Source organism: Oryctolagus cuniculus, chromosome 12 (assembly GCF_964237555.1).
Source record: "Oryctolagus cuniculus chromosome 12, mOryCun1.1, whole genome shotgun sequence".
NCBI lineage: Eukaryota > Metazoa > Chordata > Mammalia > Lagomorpha > Leporidae > Oryctolagus > Oryctolagus cuniculus.
In genome coordinates, this window is record NC_091443.1 from 17,506,346 (window position 1) to 17,521,584 (window position 15,239).

Genomic DNA, 15,239 nt, shown 5'->3' on the forward strand with positions numbered 1-15,239 from the left:
AAGATAAAGAGCTTAAAAGATTTCTCAAATAAGTTTTGAAGCAGTAATTATAAAGGAAAATACTTCATTTGACATTTAAATTAAGAATTTACTTTGATGAAAAGAGGTTATTAAGAGAATGAAAGGACAATGCAGAGTGTGAAAAAAAATAATTGGAATGGGCTTAATCAAAATCTCATGCCCAAGATATATGGAGAATTGCCTTAATAAGAGAAAAAGCTTATATATAGGAGTTAAACTTGAGTAGCTCCTCCCCCGAAAGATTTCACTTAGCCAGTAAACAAATAAAAATATGAATGCAAATTTAAAGCATAGTAGGATGACCTAACAGATGAGTAGATTTTTAAGTCTGGTGATACCAGGTATCATAAAGAATGAGACCAGGGGCACCGTTGTATACTGCTAAGTGAAATCTGGTATAACTATTTTGAAAATACAGTGGCCCAGATGGATCCTTCTATGAGATCATGCCCTTCCCTCTGCATGGGATTCCCCAGTGGTTTTTCAACTCAGATAAAACCCCTAGTGAGATTCACCAGGGCCTTCTGTGATGTGGCCCTGGCTTCTTCCAACTCACTGACCACCCTCCCCTTGTTGACCTTGCTGGAACCACACTGGCTTTGGTTGTCAGACATGCCAAACATTTTCTTCAGTCAGGGGTTTTTATACTTGCTGTTCCCTTGTTTGGAATGTGTTATCCTCTGATAGAGATGTGATATAAACTTTATTTCAGACTGTTCAAAGTTTCTCTTATCAGAGAGCCACAACACAACAGAAAGTAAAACTCCATTTTTCCCTAGCTGTTTTCTTCATAGAAAAATGAGCCATTTGACACATGTATTGTTTGTCTCTCACTAAAATGTAAGTTTTATGGAGCAAGATCTTTGTTTTGCTCCTTGCTATACAAGGAGTCTTCCAAAAGTTCATAGAAAATATGTATTATGAAATATCTGCAAGGATTTCAAAAATTATTGCATCACAATTTTTATTTTTCCACAAACTTTTTGAATTATTCTCATATTTCCTGATCCTAGCTTCAGATTTAGTATACTGTATGAATTGGATTTTTAAAAAGAGGAGTCAGTGACAGAGGCTTAGGAGAAATACCTTTATATCAGTATTGGCTGCTTTTAATTGATTTATGCTTGTTGTAGGATACAAATATTTAAAGTTTGTATTGAAACATTTTTATGTAATGAACTAGAATTCTTCCATTAAAATTATAGATTTGTTTCTAATTTAATTGGACTCTATTCTAATGTTGGTAATTTACAGAACAATAACATTAATAGGTGGGAGAAAATATGAAAGTTACGGGATACAGTTGAAGTAATAAATAGATGTTGCATATTTATGTTATACCATTATTTATATCATGGTAAAATACAGACATTTCCAAATTGAGTACATATATTCCTATCTGAGTTTTTCTTTTGTTCATCTCTTTTAAGTGGGAGCTGGGGAGGTGGCCAACTTTGCTGCTTATGCATTTGCACCAGCCACGCTAGTGACTCCGCTAGGAGCTCTCAGCGTCCTCGTAAGGTAAGGACACTGCATTTTACATGCAGAACCAGTAGTCAGTGTTTTAGTCTGTAAAATACTCAGTGATATCTAATTACATGAGTTTGGCATACCTATAGTGGCAACCTTAAGGAATTTTTTTTTAAGATTTATTTATTTATTTATTTGAAAGCCAAAGTTACACAGAGAAGGAGAGGCAGAGAGCGAGAGAAGTCTTCCATGTGCTGGTTCACTCTTCAACTGGCCGCAATAGCGGGAGCTGTGCCAATCCGAAGCCAGGAGCTTCTTCTGAGTCTCCCACGTGGGTGCAGGGGCCCAAGGACTTGGGCCATCTTGTACTGCTTTCCCAGGCCATAGCAGAGAGCTGGATTGTAAGAGGAGCAGCCAGGACTCAAACTGGCACCCATATGGGATGCCAGCACTGCAGGCAGTGGCTTTACCCACTACACCACAGTGCTGGACCCTTCAGGACATTTTTTATACTTTGTAGTGGTTCTAAAAAGGTGATTTGTGGAATAAAGTTAATTTTATACTTTATCTTGCTATTCAGGGATGCGCTGGTTCTACTTTGATTTCAGTGTTTTAAATTTCCAGTTGTATTTGTCCCAGCATATACCTTTTAACACATGTATACTTTGATAGGTCATGGTAAAGATGAGTAAGTTTCTATGTCTGCTACAGGAAGTCATCAACTGAGTCAGGACTATATGCTTCTGAAGACTGGCCTAAGGATCTTGTTTTACATGAGCAGTCTAAAACAGGGGGATTTCTCTTATTTTAATGATTAGCCTAAACAACTAAATCCATGTTGAATCTCGGTTTTGGGTTCTATTCCCAGAGTTGATTAAATAATATGTGTTTTTATCTTTTTTTCCAAGAAGTTTTTTTTTTTTTTTTTTTAAAGATTTATTTATTTGAAAGGCAGAGTTACAGAGAGGGAGAGAGAAAGAGAGATCTTCTATCTGCTGGTTCACTCCTCAAATGGCTATAATAGCTGGAGCTGGGCCAGTGCAAAGCCAGGAACTTCTTCCAGGTCTCCCATATTGGTGCAGGGACCCAAGCACTTGGACCATCTTCTGCTGCCTTCCCAGATGCATTAGTGGGGAGCTGGGTCAGAAGCAAAGCAGCCAGGTCTTGAACCAGTGTCCATATTAGATGCTATCACTGCAGCAGCAGCTCTACCCACTATACCGCAGCACCGGCCCCAGTTTGTTTGTTTGTTTATTTATTTATTTATTTGACAGGCAGAGTTAGAGAGACACACAGAGAAAGTTCTTCTTTTCCGTTGGTTCTCTCCCCAAATGGCTGCTACGGCTGGCACGCTGCACAGATCCAAAGCCAGGAGTCAGGTGTTTATTCCTGGTCTCCCATGCGGGTGCAGGGCCCAAGCACTTGGGCCATCCTCCACTGCCTTCCCGGGCCACAGCAGAGAGCTGGACTGGAAGAGGAGCAACCAGGACAGAACCCGGCGCCTCAACCAGGGCTAGAACCCGGTGTGCCAGCGCCGCAGGCGGAGGATTAGCCTAGTGAGCCACAGTGCCAGCCAAGTTTTTTTTTTATATTATACCATTATTTATACTAGCTTTTCTTTTTAGGTTTTAATAAACTATCCATACATTACTAAAACCTGATTATTTAATTGGCAAACTCATATAATTTTGAACATTTAAGAGGGATAGATTAATCAGTAGGAATACATTAAATCTGAGCAAACTTTAAACATCATTTTGAATATAGTTTTTATTTTTTTTTTTATTAATTTGAGTGGCAGAGAAAAAGCTAATGTGCTTTTTCTCTGCCCATTGGTTTACTTCCCAAATGCCTACAGTGGTGGGGCTGGGTCTAGGCCAAAGCTAAGAACTAGGAATTCAGTGCAGGCCTTGGTGGCAGCAGCCCAAATAAGCCATCACTGCTGCCTCCCAGGAGCTGGAGCTGGGAATCAACCCTGTTCTCTGATGTGGGATGCAAGCCTCTTAATTGTTGTGTATTTTTTGCTGAGCTAAATGCCCACATCTATGCATATGATTAATTAGGATATAAATTTGTACACACTATAGCTTTTTTCCATTGTAAATTTAGGTTTAGTAAATGAGTGAAGCAGGTAATTTTTTTAAGATTGAATGTTACTTTTTTTTACTTTGGTCGAAAATCAGAATTCTCATAAGCTCACAGTGTAAGTTCAATAATGTAAATTGTGAGTTTTGATATTTAAAAATAAGAAAAATAGCTGGTTATTTTAAAGTTCCCAACCTTGTTTCTTCCCATTTTAGTGCCATTCTTTCTTCATACTTTCTAAATGAAAGACTTAATCTTCATGGGAAAATTGGATGTTTGCTAAGTATTCTAGGATCTACAGTTATGGTCATTCATGCTCCAAAAGAGGAGGAGATTGAGACTTTAAATGAAATGTCTCACAAACTAGGTGATCCAGGTAAGAATAAAAAAGCGTTATTGGTATTAACTGTATTTTACTTTTTATTTTTATGTTTAATCAAAATTTTGATTAAATTTTTATACATAGCTTATGATGAGCACATGTTCCTCATCCCCCAACCTCTAGCTCTGTATTTCTAAATAACATGCTTACATTGCTAACTACTTCAGGTACTGTCTACCTTTGGAGCCTGAAATTTCCCAGTGACATGTCTAGATAAGAGTCGATTTTTATCTATTGTGCTAGGTATTGGTGAGTCTTTTTAAGTTGTGTATTCATGTCTTTTTTCAGGGGAACTGAATTGAATTACTCCTTTGATATTCTTTCCCTTATTCTTTGTGAAATTCTTACACATTGTTGATTGCACCTCTTGAGGTAGATCATTGATTTTTCTGGATTTTTTTTTCCTTTTTGCTCTGCCTTCTGGTTTTCCTAAGGTGTATCTTGCATTTTTTTCTCTTAAAAGGATTTTTTTATTTGAAAGGCAAAGCGACAGAGTGAGGGAAAGAGAAAAAGATCTTCCATATGCTGGTTCACTCCCCAAACAGCTGGCACTTCCGGGTCTCCCACATGGGTGGCAGGGACTCAAGTACTTGGCCTGTCTTCTGCTGCTTTCCCAGGTATAGTAGCATAGTGCTGGATCAGAAGCAGAGCAGTAGGGCTTTGAACCATTGCTGTGACAGGGGATGCTGATGTAAATTGCAGCTTCACCCACTACACCACGATGCTGGCTTTTTGAGTTTCTATTTCTGCTATTGTACTTTTAATTTCTAAGCATTTGCTTTTGTTCTTTGATTTTTTTTTTTAAAAGACTTACTTGAGAGGCAGAGTTAGAGAGAGGTCTTCCATCTGCTGGTTAACTCTCCAAATGGCCACAACAGCCAGAGCTGTGCCTATCTAAAGCCAGAATCCAGAAGTTTCTTTCAGGTCTCCCACATGGGTGCTGGATCAGAAGTGGAACAGCCGGGATTCAAACTGGCATCTATATGGGGTGTCAGCGCTGCAGGCAGAGGCTTAACCTACTACACCACAGCACTGGTCCCTGTTCTTTGGTTTTTGTTAAAGTCTTTGCTAGCTTCAATATAAGATAAGATTATTTGAAGACCTGTTTTTGTGGTCTTGTTCTTTTTGGTTTTGGGGCATTTAGTTTTTTGTCCTTTAATGTTTTTTGAATGCTGAACATAGGATATTGAGAGAGAAATTTCTTCTGGCAGGCAAACAAGTGCAGCAGATCTCTTTCAGCTGTAGGTGTGAATTAAAGTTTTGCTGAGTCTGGTTTCTTTCCAATTAGCTATTATTCATACCTCTGTGGCTGCCAGCTGGTAGCTGGGGATGTTGATGTGGGTCCCTCTACCTGGGGGAGCTGTGAACTTGGTTACTAAGTACCACAGGTCCACTGAAGTTCCTGCAAAGCCCACAGCCCTCTGGGCAGTCTTTCCATTTGGTTCCTCTAACATGGGCTGAATAGCTTAAGGGCCCACAAGTGCCATCAAGGGAACTGGACACAGAAACTGGGACCCTCTGTTCTGTAGTTCTCTCATTTCTGGATCTTACTCCATTAAGTCCTAGCTCCTTAAGTAACCCCGAATTCTAAGATGCCATCACATTTCCACAGTTTTCACTGGCTTTTACATCCACAGTCACCTTGGCGTTGTCAGTTACCTTGGAAAATGCAAATGAGTGTTGGGCAGTTTTCCCCTTTTCTCACAATTTTGGTCCCTTTCCTCTCAATTTTGGCTGTTCTTTCATGCCCTCAAGTAAATGTTTGCTGTTTGTCTTGGGTTTTGTTTTATGTTCACCTGTTATTTACAATTGTTGTGGGCATCAAGTTAGAATGATGTTTCATGACATGTTTCTGAGGCTATTAGTGGCAGTTTTTCTTATTCTTTTAGGGGATAGTTTTTGGAAGTTTTTTCTGTGTGGAGGAAGCAAAGGCTTTATTTTTTTGTTTGCTTTAGTCGTTCTCCTGGTGATCTTTTGCTGCTTGCTTTTCTTTAAAAGGCTGGTCACATCCCCAGCAAAGCTGGTACTTTCCTGGGAGTTAAGAGGAGAGGAGGTTTTAATGTCTGGATCCACACCTTTACCGCATTCCCTATTTTAGTGTGGCACGCACATGCTCAGCTGGCCTGGGACCCTTTAGTGCAAAGGGAAGACAGTTGGAAGGGATTTGGTGCTTCGTGAATGCACTTTCAGCCAGGCCTTGCTTTCAGTCTTGTCTGCCCCCCTACTGCAGAGAGACTTTGTACCTTTTGAGCATCTTGTGCTGTGAACTAAGTTGCTATCTTGTCTGATCATTGCTGTAGCATTCAGCTCTCTTGGATCTGCTGTATCAGTAATGAGTTGTCCTCTGCTTTCTGATTTACAAAATATTGTTGCTGTCATCCCCTTACTGTATTTGCTTTTTGTGTATTTACTTTTTTAAAAAATAACTATTACTGTTTATTAGTGAAGTTTGAGGAAATAATAGTAAATTTTTGTCACTTCTCTGTGACTGTTTCTTTTTTTTTATTTTTAAAGGCACAGTGATAGATGGGAGACAGAGAGCTTCCATCTGCCGGTTTACTCCCCAGATGGCTGCAACACCTGGTTTTGGGCCAGGCTGAGTGAAGCTATGAGCTAAGAACTCCCTCTGGGTCCCCCAAATGGGTATCAGAGGTCCAAGTACTTGGGGGCCGTCTTCTGCCATCCCAGGCACATCAAGAAGCAGCTGGATCAGAAGCAGAATAACTGGAACTCAAATCAGTGTTCTAATATGGGATGCTGGCATCACAGGCAGCCCTTTTCCTCATCTCAAAATGCAGATGGTAGTATCTATATAGTAGTTGAGTACAAATTACTGAGAAAAGTGCCTGGCACACAGTGCTACACATATCTTAGCTGTTGTCATGCTTGTTTCAATTTTCCATATTCATTCAGAACCCTGACAGTACATTTCATGTTCTTAATTGATTTGCTGTTTATTCTAGCCATTTTCTCTAAATATTAAAATTTTCTTCTCTGAGGGAAAATGCGATTTGAAACCCCTCTGTTCATTTTGGCATCTGTATATTTGTTGAACAAATTCAAGGGCAGCTTGATTTTTCCTTTACTACTTTCTATCACTTCTGATCATACTTACTCTCTTTTCCTTATGACATAAAGCACTTAAGTAGGTCTGAGATGCTAGTTGAAAGATGTTAGTGGTCTAACATTTTGTGAAAAAGGTCTAGTTTAGTCTTCTACTGTGTTCATTCTAAGTGTTTGTGGATGTGCTTTTGCTGGGTTAGCAAAAGACCAACTTCTATTTTCAGCCCCTAACTTTTCTCCCTCCTGTTTAGTATATTTTACTGTGGATTCTGTGTTTAAAGAGGACATTGACTAAATGTAAATTTTCTTTGCCTTTTCCAGGTTTTGTGGTGTTTGCAACACTTGTGGTCATTGTGTCCTTGATATTCATCTTTGTGGTAGGACCTCGCCATGGACAGACAAACATTCTCGTGTATATAACAATCTGTTCCGTCATTGGAGCATTTTCAGTGTCCTGTGTGAAGGGCCTGGGCATTGCTATCAAAGAGCTGTTTGCAGGAAAGCCCGTGCTGCGGCATCCTCTGGCCTGGATCCTTCTGCTGAGCCTGGTTGTCTGTGTGAGCACACAGATTAATTACCTGAACAGGGCCCTGGACATATTCAACACTTCCATCGTGACTCCAATATATTATGTATTCTTTACAACCTCCGTCTTAACGTGTTCAGCTATTCTTTTTAAGGAGTGGCAAGATATGCCTGTTGATGATGTCATTGGTACTCTGAGTGGCTTCTTTACAATCATTGTGGGGATCTTCCTGTTGCATGCCTTTAAAGATGTCAGCTTTAGTCTATCAAGTTTGCCCGTGTCTTTTCGGAAAGATGAAAAAGCAGTAAATGGCAATCTCTCTAGTATGTATGAAGTTCTTAATAGTAATGAAGAAAGCGTAACCTGTGGAATTGAACAACACACTGGTGAAAATATCTCCCGAAGAAATGGAAACCTGACAGCATTTTAAGATGTAATTAAAAGGCTAATCTATAATTCTGTTGTAAAGTGAATTTGAACATCAGAATGTGTCTTGAAAACGCATTGTCCTCAAGTAAGGTTATCTAAAGACAATCTTTTTTAAGGTTTCACTAATTTGGACCAAGAAATCACTTTTCTTAAGTGATGGTAGCTCACTATAATGACCTCAGAACATGACCGATTTATATTAACATTGTATTATTGTAGAAATATTTTACCTTTTGATTCCTTCTCCAAAATCTAAATGCACTAATGACAGTTTTAAGTGTATAAAATGCTTTATTTTTTCATTGGTGATGAAAATCTGAGTACATTTGTCATCTAAACCCATCAATCCCTAACCATATACATCTTCTTGATTTTTAAAAAGAACAAAATTATCCCAGTACATTATCTTGTGACATGTTACCTGTACAAATGACTCCTGTTTGATGAGTTATTTTAATTATGAAATGTGTTATAGTTTCAGGAATCCTAACTTTCTACATGAAGAAGCTCATTTATAAAACAAAATAAAGGTAGTAAACTGCCCCCAAAGAAATAATTCTTAGACTGTGACATTTTACTATGAATCCAACTTCCTGTGTGCATTTGGTGGCCTTAGTCCCTGGTTAAACCAGGGCATTTCCCATCTATGCGGCGGGTAAGCTCTACTTTGCAGACTGGCTGGGTTTACTCTTCAGTTTTTCTAATCCCATGATACCTAAAACCTTAACTATCATTTTATGTCAGCTCCTGTACTTTTCAATATACTTTTAAATTGAGTTATGTTGTTACAGAGACTTTTCAACAAACAACTCTGGGGAAACAGAAAATAAGCTATTTCTTAAATTTAGCTCATGTTATAATAAAAAAGTAAGCTGAAACAAAGTTCTAAGTCTGAATGCTTAGAAAAAAAGTTTGTAAAAATGGTCTCTTTGTACCAAGTATTTTACTTTCTTAAGAGTTCATTTGGTTCACTGTATAGTTTTAGAAATAATGGAAGTGTGAAAAAGGTAGAACAGTATAATTAACCCCATCCAGCTTCAAAACCTAGCTACTCATGGCCACTGATTGGCCTTTTTTTAAAGTTTTGAGTTTTCCCTTGGTGCTGAGAGTGTGAATGTGGGCCTGCCCCGATGTGCTCCTCCCATCTGAGGTTTGGGACAAGTCTATTCTGAGCCACACTGAGCACCATGAGAGCCTCATGTAATGGTGCTGACAGCTCTCTACTGTCCTCAAGTTTTAGGAAATAATTTGCCCTTTCAACAACCTTGTTTTAGGAGCATTTTGAGAAATTTTTGCCTAACTGCATCTCCCCATTTAATTCCACAGATATGCTGTATATTTGTGTTTTGTACCTAAGAGAACAATGTTTTACCCACTTGGGAGTGACAGTTCATTCATTGAGAATGAGTTAATTATTGCTAATTCTTACTTAAAATCTTATTACACTTGAAATTATATATAAGTATTACTACATGTTATTTGGTTTAAGCCTTATAAAACTTAGTAATATAAGACATTTAGTGATTAATTTCTCATTGTATTTTATAGGGTGAGCACAAACATCACCTCTTAATCTGTAGCAGAATCCTGGCCCCAGGCTATTAATTCACATTACCAAAGGCAACATTTTCAGGTAACTTTTAATAGTTTTGTTAAACTTTGCTTAGCTCCAGATTTCCCAAGACTTGTGGAAGTATTCCTACTTTTTTGTGTGAAAATGTCAAACATAAGAAATCTTTGTTTGTGACACTCCAACTGTGAAATAACTGCCACGTTAAGATAGAATTTGGCGTTTTGTACTGTGCACTTAATGATAGGTACAAATATTTTTTCCATTCCATCAGCATTTCCAGCAACATGTTGCCCTAATACTTTAAAATTTTGTGTTTCTCAATTTTTGTGCATGTCCATGGCATCACTCCTGATGACAGATTATAGGGACCGACTCCAGCTACATGAAAGGAGGTTGAGGGCTATTAGGGACAGGACCCACGTTTTTCTCAGTCCCTTATGTGCAGCACCTGCTATCACCAGGCCAATTTCCTTTTCCCAAACTGCTGCCCTCTTCCAGGTCATAGAAACACACAGCAAGAGGCACTTACATGTCTGTCCCTTCTCTATATACAGAAGGGAGCTGCCAAGACACAGCCATTGTCTTGCTTCTCTGGCTAGCCTGGTTTGTATTTCACCCCTGTGGAAAACTAAATAGAAAGTTCAACATGTGTGCTGGTGAGAAGGGTTGCATTCTGAATAGTTTGAGTATTTTGTCCCACTTCGTAATCCTGGAAGTGATGCAGGCTCTGACTTGGGCCCAGTCCTTTCATTCAGATAATTAGAGGACTCTGTCTAAGCCAACTAACACAGGGTTGTAGAAAATGAAAGAACACAAATAGGTTTCATTAGTTTTATTTCTATAACCTTTAAATCATATCCCCACAAATTGGATTTTGTCACAATGAGATTTGAATTGAAGTACACTGGCGCAAGACAGGAAAGGGAACAGTGACTTAAAAAAAAAAAAGATTGTCCATAAAAGATCATCAGAAAAAAATCCCTCAACAAAGCTAAACTGTTAATCATTAAGTTTAATGGTAAGGGATTTTAATACAGTTAGCTGGCATTAAGTAACTTAAGGGATAAATGAATGAACTCAGCAACATTTTGACATAGCTAGCTGCTGGAACATTCCATAGAAAAACTGGAAATATCTTGTAAGAATATGATGGGAACCTTCAGCAGCCAATATTCTCAGACTTCATAATTACCAAAAGCATATACAATTTTAGTCTAGAAAAATAAGTCAATTTTATAAAATTAAGCCTTTAGATCAAAAAGCACCCTCTTTAACAAGAACAGATACTGAAAAATAGTCCCTAAAAATCTCACTAAATAGTTTATGGAAAGAAAAACATGCCTTAGAGTTATTAATTGCTGTGGGCAGCAGAGCCTAGTGTGCCCTCAGCTGCTGGCTAGAGACTGGTGGATGGGCGGCTGGAAGCAGCGCACATGCTCCACGGGCGTGCTCTCTCCATCACCAGACTTCAAGTACTTGTCCAGGATAGTGATGATCTCATCATTAAGAATCTGGAACTTGCGAATTCTTTCCACCATCTTCTTCAAAGGCTACAACAATGAGGATGTTTTACTGTTACCACTTGTAAATTTATTATGTTTCAAAGTGTTAGGATTTTCATATTTTCTCATAAAAATTGTAGCAAACCGTATTGACATAGTTTCATCTTTAATGCAACTACTGGAACAACTAGAAGATAGTCCAGTGCCCATTTGCATAATTTAAAGACCTATTCATTCAACAGCTATTAAGAACTTATTGTGTGCTAGAAGATGAAGATGGTATAATCAGTGGGGAAAGACTAGTAAACTAATAAAATGCACTATTGGGGGCAGGCTCCTTTAGTAGATCCTCCTGTTAAAATAGACACACAAGAAACTCTACCTCCCATAGCAGCAGGAAGTGACAGCCTGGGCCATAAGCAAGCTGGATTCCCCCAGGAAGTTACGCCATAGTAGTCCCAAAGAGTAACACTGTGGTGCTGAGCAGAAGCAAATGCAAACCTTGGGAGGAAAGCTATATAAATCAGTTTAATAAAATAGAAGCTCGTAAATAAATAACTTGTTTCCTTATGTACTGGTATTTTTAAGCTTCCTAAGGCCTTCAGAATTAAATTTGACAGATGTCTTTTTTGTCAAATTTATCACCAAAATTTGAACAAAAATCATTTTTAAAAGTAAAAACTAACCAGACTTGGCACAGCTTAAGTGAGTTAACTACAGACATATCTGAAGAAAGTACTAGAGATGTAGCCCAGACAGTCAAGGAAATGAAGGCATGGGCACTATAACAGTCTCTCCAAGACCTGGTACCTGTGAGTATATTACCTTTCATGGTGAAAAAGACTTGGCAGATATGGCTAAGGTTGGAAACTCTTAAGACACAGGACTAGACTGGTTCTACCTAGAGATGTGACAGAAGGGTATGTCAGAAGATTAGAAGAGAGCTCAACCCAGTGTTGGAAGTGGGGGAGCAAGTGACAAGAATGAAGAGAAATGTGAGCTAACAGCCTGCAAGAAATGACTGCAGGGAACTGACTACAGCCAACTACCTGAATGAGCCTGAAAGCAGATGCATCCCCAGAGCCTCCTGAAGGAACACAGCACCACTGACACAGGGATTTTGGCTTTGTGAGACTGTAAGCAGAGGAGTCAGCTAAGCCATGCAATACCCAGACTCCTGATCAGAAGAACTGTTGCTAAGCCTGTGGTGATTTGTTTGTTTGCAATGGAAAAGGGTCATGGAAAATAGAATACACAGGTCTAACAAAAGTCTTTAGAAAAGGGCTAAAATATTTGAGAAGATAATGGCTGGGTTTTCTAGAATTCAAGGAATTCTTAACACAGAAAAGAGCTTAAAAACAGCTGGAAAAGCACTTTGATTTCTGGGAAGCCAGAAGACTGGTATAATATGCCAATAAATTGAAAATGTGGATTCTGCAAGGTAAGAAATGAAGTAGATCTAAGTACCTTGAAAAGAGAAGGAATTTGAAACAGTTTGTATTTTATCTGCTGTACTGCTTTACATTTTAATTCATTTGGGGAAAGAAAGGTTCAGCTAGTGGTACTTTACTAGGATGCAGAACTTTCCCAGAAAAAGTTTTCTTAAGTAGGAAGTACGTTTCTGCAAAACATCCAAATGACAGAAGATTTTCATTCACATACCACGTTTTTGATGATCTCATCTTTGCCATCATGTTTCTGGACTTTAAGTAGATGATAGCAAAAATCCAGCACAGCAAAGCGCCGCTGTTGCCCGAGAAGTACAATGATCATACAACCAGCCCAGTGGAGTCCATCACCAAAACACTGCCTGGGAGAAGCAATAAACAGTGGGAAAGACTTCATAAATTTTTTATCTGAGTCTGTTTCCACACATCCATGACCGAACCACCAGAATCATCAAGAGCATGGGGTGATTTTCCATTTCTGGTAAACACCTCTTCTGGGTTCCTCTGGCATGCTGTAGTTTCCCTACAAACTGTTCCATTCCAGAGCATCAGATGTTAACACATACTTACTCAACAGTAAACTCATGCGTCCCCACTGGAATGCAGTAGACAAACTGCATGGCACTCCACAGCCTGTGAAACTCCACACACTCATCCACGTGCATGACTCCATTGCTAGGCAAAGGCCCACGCCAGATAGGGTCATCTAGAAAGGTTCGAATCCGTGTCAGGATGACCTCAAACATAGACAGGCCGCAGCAGAGCCGTTCCTTGGTCAGCAGGTCGCCCTCTCTTGCGATTGCAATTTGCTGCAGAAAGCAAAAGCAGAGGGATATTATTGGGCCCTCAACAGAATGTTAGTGCTGAGACCAAACTACTATAGTTTTGTTCATGGAATCTTAGCTTAGAGAGAGGATTTTTAGGAACAAAAGTCAAATACATCAGCAATTACCTATCTGGCTTATGATATACTACTACACAAAGGGAATGATGCACAGCTGTTCTGATTAGAACATCTGGCAATGTCCAGAGACATGTTTTGGCTGTCAGAATGTGGGCTGGGTTTACTGACACCCAGCAGGTGGGGGACACAGCTAAATATTCTACAGTGCATAGGACTGCCCCCACTACAAAGAGGTCTGAAATGGCAGCAGTGGCAGGCTTGAGTATTCCTGATCCTGGTGTAAATTGATACAGAACTTTACCCTGATACCCTGCTTCCTGTCCTAATTTATTGTTCTTAAAAACCTATGAAAAAGCTTCATTGTCCATCATGAAGGATGGATAATGGCCAACAACTAGTGAAATTTACTGAGCATGTCTTAGGTCCAAATGCTGTACTAAATCTTTTCTATCATTAGCTCATTTAAACTCCACACCCACTCTGAGACATAGAGGCCCAAGTGGCTGAGTATCAGCCCCAATCCCATCACGTGGCCTAGTATGGACACCCAGCCTGCAATCCCCGGCAGCCACAGCACATTACCTGAGGAGTCCCTAGCCTTTCAATCAGTGGGACAAGATGCAGTGGGGCATACTTGGATTCCAGTCTTTTCATCTTGGCATCAAGTCTCTCCCCCTCTGCAGTAGAAAAAAAAAAATTAGTTATATTCTCCTTTGTTAAGAAAATGAAAGATTTTTAAGTTAACAAGTATAGAGATTCTTTTTAAAAATTCTTTCATAGAACTAATCTGATGCTTTAAATCAAATGGAGAAAACTGATCTTCTGTTCAGTATTCATTATTCAAAAAAACTTACTGAAAATTCGAACTATACAGGGAACCTCTTTACCCATAATCTACTAAGACAGTGCCTCCTGGTCACTTCTGCTCCCATGCTGTTGTAAAGATTACATATAATTTCAGCCATAAATACCTGAGCTATAGAGCATCCATTTAATTTGGCTGTGAGTACTCTTCGGTTATTCCCAGTTGTGACTATCCAGGCATCAAGCTCAGTCCAGCACTGGCCTTTAGTTCTTGGTTGCACAGAGCAATACCACACTGCAATAGGCATTCTGAACTCCTGGTCCACACTGGACACACAGCTTACCTTTCACATGGACACGTGGTAAGATGTTCTGGAAAGGGGCTGCATGTAACAGGTCACATACTTCTTCTAAAGACTAGGGTAGAGAAAGAAGGTCATGTCAGCGTGTGTCTCACAGCAAGATGGACAGAGAAACCTGTTTCTGGAAACAAGGCATGTCTGCCAGTGAGGCCAAGCCCTCCAAGTGGTGTGGCAACAGAACTCTGGGATGATGGAAATGTTGTCTGTCTGTGCTGTCCATGCCATGGCTACCCCACCACATGTGGCTACTGAGTGCTGGGAATGTAGTTGTTGTACCCAAAGAACTGAATTTTCAATTATTTTTAATTCATTAAAAAAATGTACATATGAGTATGTATTGGGACTGAGTGTGGTAGTCTGCTGTCCAGGATTCACTGGTTTGGCAACCCTTCCCCCACCCCTACTAGCCTCAACCACACTTTATAGCGAGACCTCACTGTACACCCAGGCAGAAGGAAGGATGCTTCCCCAGTGAATAAGGCAGGAGAAGCAGAAGGAACCAGGAACATAACTGTGGAATCCAGCTCATTCACAAAGCCTGGAACAAAGTTCTGCACTATTAACTCTGGGCTGTTGTGAGACCACAAACTCCTTTCCAGTGGCAAGAAGCCTACACAAGGAACATTCTTCAGAATTCACACATTGAGAAAAAGTGTACCTCCAGTATTAC

General features: G+C 39.5%; 2 protein-coding genes across 36 annotated transcripts in view; one reads left to right on the forward strand and one right to left on the reverse strand.

Annotated features, from left to right (window-relative positions):
* NIPA2 (NIPA magnesium transporter 2) overlaps positions 1-15,239 on the forward strand; it is a 56,193-nt gene that overhangs the window by 29,493 nt on the left and 11,461 nt on the right. For 22 of the 34 annotated variants that reach the window (XM_008269745.4, XM_008269742.4, XM_070053571.1 and 19 more), the window contains 3 exons: positions 1,452-1,542; positions 3,792-3,952; positions 7,343-8,858. In XM_008269745.4, coding sequence (XP_008267967.1) covers positions 1,452-1,542; positions 3,792-3,952; positions 7,343-7,977 — 887 coding nt within the window. In that variant the 3' untranslated portion in view covers positions 7,978-8,858. Of the gene's footprint in view, positions 1-1,451; positions 1,543-3,791; positions 3,953-7,342; positions 8,859-9,524; positions 14,900-15,239 lie in introns of those variants that run through there. The other 12 variants (XR_011380682.1, XR_011380684.1, XR_011380687.1 and 9 more) reach the window with 2 other exon arrangements.
* The window catches only part of CYFIP1 (cytoplasmic FMR1 interacting protein 1), a 99,934-nt gene continuing 95,061 nt past the window's right edge, over positions 10,367-15,239 (reverse strand). For both annotated transcript variants that reach the window (XM_051822213.2, XM_051822214.2), the window contains exons 27-31: positions 14,552-14,624; positions 13,986-14,080; positions 13,070-13,308; positions 12,714-12,861; positions 10,367-11,099 (exon numbers count right to left, since the gene is read on the reverse strand). In XM_051822213.2, the coding sequence (XP_051678173.1) occupies positions 10,935-11,099; positions 12,714-12,861; positions 13,070-13,308; positions 13,986-14,080; positions 14,552-14,624 (720 nt within the window). In that variant the 3' untranslated portion in view covers positions 10,367-10,934. The remainder of the gene's footprint in view (positions 11,100-12,713; positions 12,862-13,069; positions 13,309-13,985; positions 14,081-14,551; positions 14,625-15,239) is intronic.